Here is a 9,418-nt window from a genome sequence, read left to right as displayed (position 1 = left end):
AGAAGAGGCTTAGTGAGAACCTGATGGTCACTGAGCGTCAGAGATCCTGTGTGGAGTGGGAAGTTTCAGAAGGACAACCAGACCTTCAGACCTCCACTGATCCTTACTTTGTGTCAGAGTGGTTCAATATAAGCCTCTCCTCAGAGCAAAACATTTGAAAGCTGCTTGAAGAGACCTCAGACTGTGAGGAACAAGATTCTCAGTTCTGATGAGACCAAGACGGAACTGCTTAGCCTCAGTTCTAAGAGTTGCCTGGAGGAAACCAGGCACCACTCTTCATCTGCCCAACACCATTCCTACAGTGAAGCAATGGTGGGAGCAGATTCATGATGTGGGTGTGTTTTTCAGCAGCAGGGACTAGGAGATTTTTTGGGGTTCAAGTAAAGCGTAATAGAGCAAAGTACAGGGATGTCTTCAGTGCAAATCTGACATAGGTTATTAGACTGGGTCAAAACAACAGTTCGCCTTCCAGCGTAACAATGACCCAAAGCTTACACAAAAGACAACACAAGAGGGGCTTAGGGAGGACTGAATGTCCCAAAGTGGCCCGACCAGAGTCCTGACCTGTCAAACATCTCTGGGAGACCTGACAAATGGTCCTCATCCAACTGGACAGAGCTTGAGTGGATGTGTAAAGAAGAATGACCAAAAATCCTCCAATTCAGGTGTGCAAAACTTGCTGCGTTAAACACAGAAAAACTCAAGGTTGGAACTGCTACCAAACCTGCTTCAAATACCATGTAAAAGGTCTGAATACATAAAAAATTTGATATTTCAGTTTTTTTCTTTTTAATAAATTTACAAAATTGTTTTCATTATGTCACCATCGGGTTCTTGAATATCAAGGTAACACGATCAAAATGCTTTAATTCTACGGAGGTGGAATGAATGCAGAAATATTTCAGATATTTATAAGCATAAAAACGAGTTGCTAACATGTTTTTCTGTCCGTGTGTGCTTGTTATTGTATCCTTGTGAGATAAGATTAAAACTATGAAGGTTTTAGGTGTTTTCATTGGAAAAAACTCCAACTTTCACGCAGCATCCAGATCTTCTAGCCAAAATCCTTTAAGTTTCATTAAAATCATGTGTTCCACTAAAATAAAAGCAGTGTTAAAGGGATTTTTGCAAGCCTTTGTGAATCTCTTTAATAATTGACACATGGTCTTTGAAGGAAAAGGAATAAAAAGCACAGCTGCTTTAAGTGAGACTAAATTCTTTATTTTTTTCACATAAACTGCCAGTCATATAGAACCACTTACTTTACAGTATTACAAGGTTACATTCACCATCTCATCTCCATCACCATTTAGATTTGTGATTTATTGGATTTTTGTTACCATGGTGACTCCTAACAGGGTATAAAATCTATCTGTGTGAATGCTGCCAGGAGCATTTAACAGATGAATAGTGGGCAGTCATCGTTGGAACTGAAAAGATTTATCAGGAAAAAAAAAAGAGCCCAGAGATTTGACAAACAGTTAGGGTGCGTTCACTGTCAGTTTGTTTGGAGTGTGTGTGTGTGTCTTGGGCTGAAGTCTTGGCCCTTCCCTCTTTTACTTCAGTGTATTTGGCTGGGTGAGAATAATGCCATTTGGTGTCCCATGATTCACTGACACTGACAATGTGACTCTGTCCTTCTGCAGGCAAACTGCAGCGTGTTTCTATGAGTGGGAATGCAATCCGGAGAAAGCACAAGAACAAATCCAGAACACATCTAATGACTCGAGGCGGATGGTCCAAAAGTCTGATGGAACAAAACCAAGGAAATCTATCAGTACCAACATCCCTAACCCTGCAGGTTGACTGAGGCCCCTCCTACATTACACTGGATATTTGTAAAAACAGAGCTTTTCTTGTGTGTTTGCCTCTCCCATCCACACAAACAAAGTTTTTGGTGAGAAAAAATGATTTTTATAAACACTTTTTACAGTGGTTTTTAAGGACTCCATATTTGGTGCATCCATGTGTACTTTAGATCCAAAGCTTTTCAGAAACAATAATGTAGCAGTCGGTTTCATTGTTTCATGCATGCTCACTATCAATTTTTTCCCAAAGAAACCAAAACAACAATGAAGCTATTTTTAAAATTTTTATCAAAGACTGTATCTAGACCTCTGACCAGAACCCAAAAGTTTAAGCCAGAATGGGACTAGCTTCGCCAGTGGTTCCAGTACAAGTTTTAAGTCCCGCCCCCTCTAAGCTCCATGTAAACAAACATGGTAAAATGGAAAAAAAAAAACAACAACAACAAAAAAAAAAACCACCTCAAGTAATGTTTTTCAGATGCTGATTCTTGTCGATTCACGCAGGTCTTCTCTTGCTGCTATATGGTCAAATATTAAATTTATCATCACTTTTAGCTGTAATTAGTTATTTCATGCTTAAAAGAAAGGTCATGTGATACAATGATTTTGAATGGGGGAGTAGGCGGGACTTAAAGCCCCGCACTGCTAATGAGCAGACTGGTTCCAAAAATACAACATGGCAGCTTCCATAAATTGGGTTCAGCTCAGTTCCCAATGAGAGAATGAGCAGAAACTTTTAGTCTATAATAAACACAGTCTATAGTTTTTACTGGTTTCCTGTGTCTGTCATACTTCATCCTGATTCTGTTGCCATCAAACTTTTATTGTGTGCTGAAATGGGTAATAAATGAGGAAAGCTTTAACAAACTAAGAATGTTCTTTCCATAGATTTTGATATGTCGTTAAAGTGGATGTTCTCGACACCTACTGGAGCAGTGTAGGTATTTCAGTGTTTTTATTAGAATAATGTAGACAGATTTTTTTTCCAAAATTAATGAATATCCAGAGTAGTCTAGATGAGGCCCAATAACCAACTTCAGTAATGGTAACAATAAAAACACAAATTGTTTACAAAAATGTGACGCGGGTTCTTTTTGGTTTGAATCACCTTCAGACACACCACCACCACAACTACAGAAGAGGGCTGGGGAGAGGGGGGCGAAAGATACAAAGCAATTTGGTCTTTCTAAAAAGTAGCTGTATTTTGATTTAGTTTCTTTTTGGCTGAAGCAAAGTGGTTTTGGAGAGGCGCACAGGGAGGGTGAGTGGAGGGGAGGGAAGGCTGGGAGAAGGGGAGTGGAGGCGGGAAGTGTAGCTGTGGTCGTGGCTGCCAGCTGAGACTCTTAAAGCATCGAGAGGAGGTGGGTTTGTCAAAAATGACAGCCCAACTGCCTCTTACACAAGATAAATGTAAGAAAACCTGTTAAAATGATGAGCAAGGAAACCTGCTGGAGCCCAGAGAAGGAAAGCAGAGGAGCACTGAAAGCGTGGCTGATCGTCACTCATCTGCAAGTTGAATATTAAATTAATGCAGCCAAAAGCTTTTTCGACTGGAAAAGCGTGATTAACAGAACACATTGAAAGGTCAAATATGATTTTTTTCATTGTACTGGAAAGATTCAAAGGATGCCATTTCCTCCTGAGATGTGGGAGGAGTTGCTGAATTTCAAAGATGCCCTAAAAGAATTTAAACGAGAAAAATGGAGGGGGTCTAAATTAATCGGCAGATCACAAGAGAACTTTCAGCGTGATGATGTTAGCAGCAGCTGTACGAGCAGCCAACACGTCCCTGCAGTACAGTACATCTGTCCACAGGCAGCTGAGAGCGGGCAGTTTTATCAAAAGAAGGTCGAGTGGAGAAAAACTGAATTGGGCGGTGAGATCACCATGGCAACGAGGACCTCCGCGGTGTGGAGTACGAGGAGGGGAATGTGGGAGGGAGTTTCATGCTGAAGTGGTGGAAAAGTGGAGGGAATGGCTCTTCACTTGCACCGTTTCAGGAGCTTCTCATGGCCGTCTTCCAAACACTCACAGTAATGAACTCTTCGCATGTTCACTCACACACACACACACACACACACTGTTACATCACAGATAACACCAGTTATATAACAGGGCCACGTGGACGCTGCAGTGATCACAAAGAGCTCACATCAGGGTCCACAAACCAAAATAAATACACAAAAGAAATTTATGTTCCCTGACGGCAGAAACACAGAACCAAAATGCAAACAAACACAAGTAAACTACAGGATTGCACATTTTCAAGATAAATAAATAATTTCCAATCCAAATGCACAATGCTGGGTGTTATACTTTTTTTTTTAGGCCCAATCTACACCAGTGGTTCCCAAATTTAGGATCAGGACCCTGCTGTGGGTCTTCAGATTATCTCCAGAAAACAAATCAAATTTAAAGATGATTGCTAAAAACATAATTTTGCCACAAGTCTCATAATACATATATATCAGGGTTGTAACAGTACATGCACCAATTCGTGGCTTAGGCATAATGCTCACCTCTAATATATAAAAATATAAAACGGTAGTCATGAATCAATGTAAAATGAATAGATGCTGAAGCTATTTGTGCTGTTATTATGTCAGCAACCCCTTCAGCCAGCTGTAGTTTGGGAACCACTGGACCACACTACTCCGGATATTTAAAAAACTGAGATTTTCTCCTGTGTTTGCACCTCTTGTCTAGTTTTTGGTGAGAGAAATTGAGCTCTTTTAAAAAGCCTTCCATAGTAGAGAGCTGAAAAAATTCTGTGGATTGGACTTACACAGATTTTGAAAACCGATGATGTAGCAGTTTATTTTAAACATGCCCACTATCACTTTGTGACCTAGAAACCAAAAAAAACGCTGTTTTTTGACAACTTCTCTACAGCTGTCTCATTTCATCCTGATCCTGACACCACTGACCTGAGAAACTTATAATTTATATTAAAAAATGAGCTAAGAAGGTTTTTTCTTTGTATTTTGGTGTAAATGTAGACATTTTGCCACCTAGTGGTGCTACACAAGTATTTTAGAGTTGGAACAGAGATTTTTATATAAATGGAGAAGAAAAACATCTGTTTTAAAAATTATCCAGATTAGTGTAAATGAGGCCTAAGTTTGTCAGAAAAGAAAATATTAATTTGCTTGGTTAAAAGTCACAGGTTTTTACAACAATCTTCAACTCTTAGAATCCAGATGCTGTACATTATTCCAAATATTCTCCATGTTTGCTGAGAAAGCTGAATGTAGACTTCTGTGCTGCAAAACGCAGCAACTTGCAACAAAATCCATCAATGCTGCAGACTGGAGGGGAGGGTGTGCGGATGTGTTTGGTGGTCAGGAAAAAACATCAAAATTAAGTCCAGCAAACCAGCAGACGGAGATCAGCAAGAAGCATTACACAGTCCTGCAACAGAGAAACCAAAGAGTCTTTCATGTTAAAATGAACGGGACTTTTTAGGAACAGAAGTTCAGACATGATTGTGAAAAGCAACAAATCAGAGCGTGAGGTCCAAACAAGACAGGAGGTAAAACAAGTCTCAAAATTCATAATATGCATTTTGTGTTTCAGTCAGGAAATGATAAATATTCTCTCTGAATGCAGCTTCTGTCACAGCTGGAAGCTGAGCAGCAGTTTTGTCTTTCCCCTGAATTCTCAGTCAATTTTTGAAGTGAAAACAGCAAATGAAGAAGAGGAATCCCAGAGAGTCGAAGAGAACTGATAAGAGAATACACAATGACTCTCATTGTCTTTTAAATTTTTAATGTTTGCGGTCTATATAATTCCCTTTTGTGTTGTGTGGACTTCTAAATAGAAGTAAACCAAATAAGCAAGTGAAATATTGGTTCATTTAGACAGACTCACTTAAAAGGCCCAGAGAACCAAAAAGCACTCGGCTAAATGTGCTGAAATCTTCCTGCAGGAGACTTGGATTTATTTATGGAAAACAGTACTTGTGTTTCTAAATTCATACAATTCAAAGTATACCTCTGGTTTTGGATCAAAGACTATGTGTTACATGTAATATTTTTTTTTTACAAGAACATTTGAAACAGAGTTACTGTCAAACGTGTCGATTACAGAGATGTTGTTATTCTGTGTATCAAAAATAAAAGTCACAGTGACTGATGAGATATGAGTACATTTACAGCTTTACACTGTTGCCATTACTGTTTGGAGGGTTTGTTTGATTTAAAATCTGCAGCAACTACTGTTCCTAATCTTGACCTAAAAGTGTTTCCAAAAATCTGTAGGCCAAAGTGCAGAGTGGTAACAACAAAATAAATCTGATGACGCAAAGAAGAATCTGAATTTAGAAACATTTCCATACTTGATGTACAGTGCTGTTTTTGCCCATTAATACACATGATTTAAGGCTTACTTATTGTTTAGTAGACTTATTTTTGGCAGTTTTTGTTTTTAGACATGTTTGTTTACTGCTGATTGTTTATATGAGTCACATTTTTGTTGTTCAAACTTATTTAAAATAAAGTTTTTCCAAGTTAGTTAAAATAATTACGAAATTGAGAAACTATTAAGAAGGGTTCTGAAGTTTTTTGCGTGAGTCACAGGGCCTGTGTTGCATGGATTTTGAGCATGTCCAAAAAATTGGCAAAACAAACCTTTTTTAAATAATCGCTGAGTTACTGGAGGCATCTAGATCTCGTCTCGTCTTAGTAGGTTCTCAACTTAGTTTCTGCAAGTCAAAATGTGAGCAGTGCACGAAAACTGTGAGAGGGAATCTCACATCATATACTTCATGTGACCCAGCCACATAGAAAACATCCATCTGTAGAGAGAGATCCATATTTATAAGGCATCCAGGAGGCATCCTAATCAGATGCCTGAATCACCTCAGCTGACTCCTTTTGATGCGAAGGAATAGCTGCTCTACTTCGAGCTCCCCCTGGATGACGGAGTTCCTCACCTTATCTCTAAGGCTGAGATAGCCTTAGAGCCGCCCTACGAAGGAAGCTCATTTCAGCCACATGGATGTGGGATCTTGTTCTTTTGGTCGTGATTCAAACCTCATGACCATAGGTAAAGGTTGGAGGGTAGACAGACCAGTAAATCAAGAGTTTTGCTTTTCCACTCAACTCTTTCTTTACCATGACTGACCAAAGCAATGCCCTCATTACTACGGACGAGGCCCCAATCCATTGATCCATCTCCCGCTCCATCATCTCTCGTGAACAAGACACCCAGATACTTGAACTCCTCCACCTGAGGCAGAGACTCCTTCCTGACCCAGAGGGAGATTCCACCCATTTCTGGATGGAATGCTCTTCTTTAGATATATGCACAGCGAAACTGTGAGCTTTTGGCAAAGCTTGACTTAAATAACGCTGGGAGCTTGTGAGACATTTGTGCAACACAAAAACATGTCATAAATACAAATTCAGTGAGACCTTGATTGAAAAAACTGAAGCATTTTTCTGTAACTAATCACCAACTCTTCTCCATCATTCATAGCCAAAGGAGATACTGGCTTAACTCTTTAACAAAACATAAAATAAAATAAAAGTTGAGCTTTTTTTCTAAATTAACCAACTTGCTAGATTTCCTCATTCCCATCCATCTCTTAATGTCAGAGTTTAAAATGCACAGAGACATTCGTGTGTTTCAATGCAGAAGCAAACTCACCCTGTTTACTCCCAGAAGTAGCGCAGATACCAGATCGTTTCATTCTTGAGCTGAGGGCCGAACAGCGGGTTGGCCTGAGCCAGGATGGCTATCAACCAACTGAGCAAAGACAGAAAAGAAGAACAGAGGAGGTTACAACACCACAAGTGTTTGATTCAAAGAAAAGTCTCTAAGTTTTTAACAACTTGGGTCCTGTTGATGTGTATTTAGGAAATGTACTAAATCTGATATGGATGTGGTGTTTCACTGTCTCCACACACTGAGACATTTGGTGTATAATTTAAATGAAAAGTTGAGTCTTTTTGTACATCACTGTGCACACAGAACCTACAGTGATTGCTGTCACTACACATTTGTATTAATATGAGTGTCTTTGAAAAAGAAAACAGAAAAGCTGGATGTACTTGGTGTGTTTTAGCCTACAGGCATTTGAGCTGAAGTTCGTTGTTTTTGAATGTAGCAGTGCTGCCATCTGTTGGAGGCCAAAGCCTCCAACAGATGGCTTTGCTTTGTATTTATCAGGCTATAGGATGGGTACATTCAGCCACTACTCTACATGCTCATTAAAATCAGCTTCACTGAAAGGAGTTGAGCTGATGGGTAGTTTTAATAACGGGTATCACCACAAGACCATTCCACTGTGATTCAACAGCTTATAGAAGCAGTTTTAGCAGCAGTAGTGTGGAGTAAATCTCCTGTATGATGTTATCAGCCTTTCACAACAGTTTGAACATTTTTTTGACCCACTCTTCCTTAAAGCGTTGCTTCAATTCATTCATGTTTGTGGATATTGATTCAAGCAGAACTTGTTTAATGTCCCACCACAGCAAATCAATCAGGGTGAGGTCTGGACTTTGTCTATGCAACTGCAGCCATGACCCAATTTCAGCAAATCTTTGGCTGTTGAACAGATGGTCTCATATTTGACTGTAGATTACTTTGGTATGCAGCTGCAACAGGACTAGACTTTTGCCTTAAAACAGGAAGGATCCTGGTTGAGTCCTTAATAGAGCCAATTTCTGAGTTCAGATCTTCTAATAATCTAACTATAAATGTGGAGAAAGCATGTTTTTAAGTGGTACGTGTTGCTACCGTTACATTATTGTACATTTTTATTTTGGTCGAAAGGAAAGTAGCTCTTTACAAAGTCCCAGACAAAAATACACAAAAAATGTATTACCCTTGAAGGCACAGAACTTGTAACCTTACAAAGCTGAAGCCAAAAGCATTTGTACCTTTTTGTACCTTTACTAACACTCCTCCCTGGGAAGCCACCTTATCGTGGTGGAGGGGTTTGAGTGTCCCAACGATCCTAGGAGCTATGCTGTCAGGGACTTAATGCCCCTAGGGTGCCTAGGGTCACCCAAGGCAGACAGGTCCTAGGTGAGGGGCCCGACAAAGTGCAGCCCAAATCAAATCAATCAATCAAATTTTATTTGTATAGCACATTTCAGCAGCAAGGCATTTCAAGGTGCTTTACATAATTAAAAAACAAAATAAAAACAGCATGTGACATAGAATAAACAGTAAGAAAAAGAAAAACATTGAAGACATCGAAAACCCGCACTCTAACCCTAATTTAGCCATAAGCAACTCTAAACAGGTGGGTTTTAAGTTGATATTTAAAGGCACCCAGTGTTTCAGCTGTTTTATAGTTTTCTGGAAGTTTGTTCCAAATTTGTGGTGCACAGAAACTGAATGCTGCTTCTCCTCGGTCTCCAAAGACCTCTTATGATGAAGAAGATTATTGGACACAGTGTTCCCTCGCGGGTCACCGGGGCCCCACTCTGGAGCCAGGCCTGGAGGTGGGGCACGTTGGTGAGCGCCTGGTGGCCGGGCTTTCACCCATGGAGCCCGGCCGGGCACAGCCCGAAGAGGATACGTGGGTCCCCCTTCCCATGGGCTCACCACCTATGGGAGGGGCCAAAGGGGTCGGGTGCAATGTGAGATGGGTGGTGGCC

General features: G+C 40.1%; 1 protein-coding gene across 1 annotated transcript in view; it reads right to left on the bottom strand.

Moving 5' to 3' along the window:
- Window positions 1-1,199: 1,199 nt before the first annotated feature.
- atpv0e2 (ATPase H+ transporting V0 subunit e2) overlaps window positions 1,200-9,418 on the bottom strand; it is a 22,593-nt gene continuing 14,374 nt past the window's right edge. Inside the window, exons 3-4 of the mRNA XM_017433763.3 lie at window positions 7,458-7,556; window positions 1,200-5,219 (exon numbers count right to left, since the gene is read on the bottom strand). Coding sequence (XP_017289252.1) covers window positions 7,463-7,556 — 94 coding nt within the window. The 3' untranslated portion in view covers window positions 1,200-5,219; window positions 7,458-7,462. The remainder of the gene's footprint in view (window positions 5,220-7,457; window positions 7,557-9,418) is intronic.

Source organism: Kryptolebias marmoratus, linkage group LG3, assembly GCF_001649575.2.
Source record: "Kryptolebias marmoratus isolate JLee-2015 linkage group LG3, ASM164957v2, whole genome shotgun sequence".
Lineage (NCBI taxonomy): Eukaryota > Metazoa > Chordata > Actinopteri > Cyprinodontiformes > Rivulidae > Kryptolebias > Kryptolebias marmoratus.
This window is presented reverse-complemented; position numbering and strand designations above follow the sequence as displayed.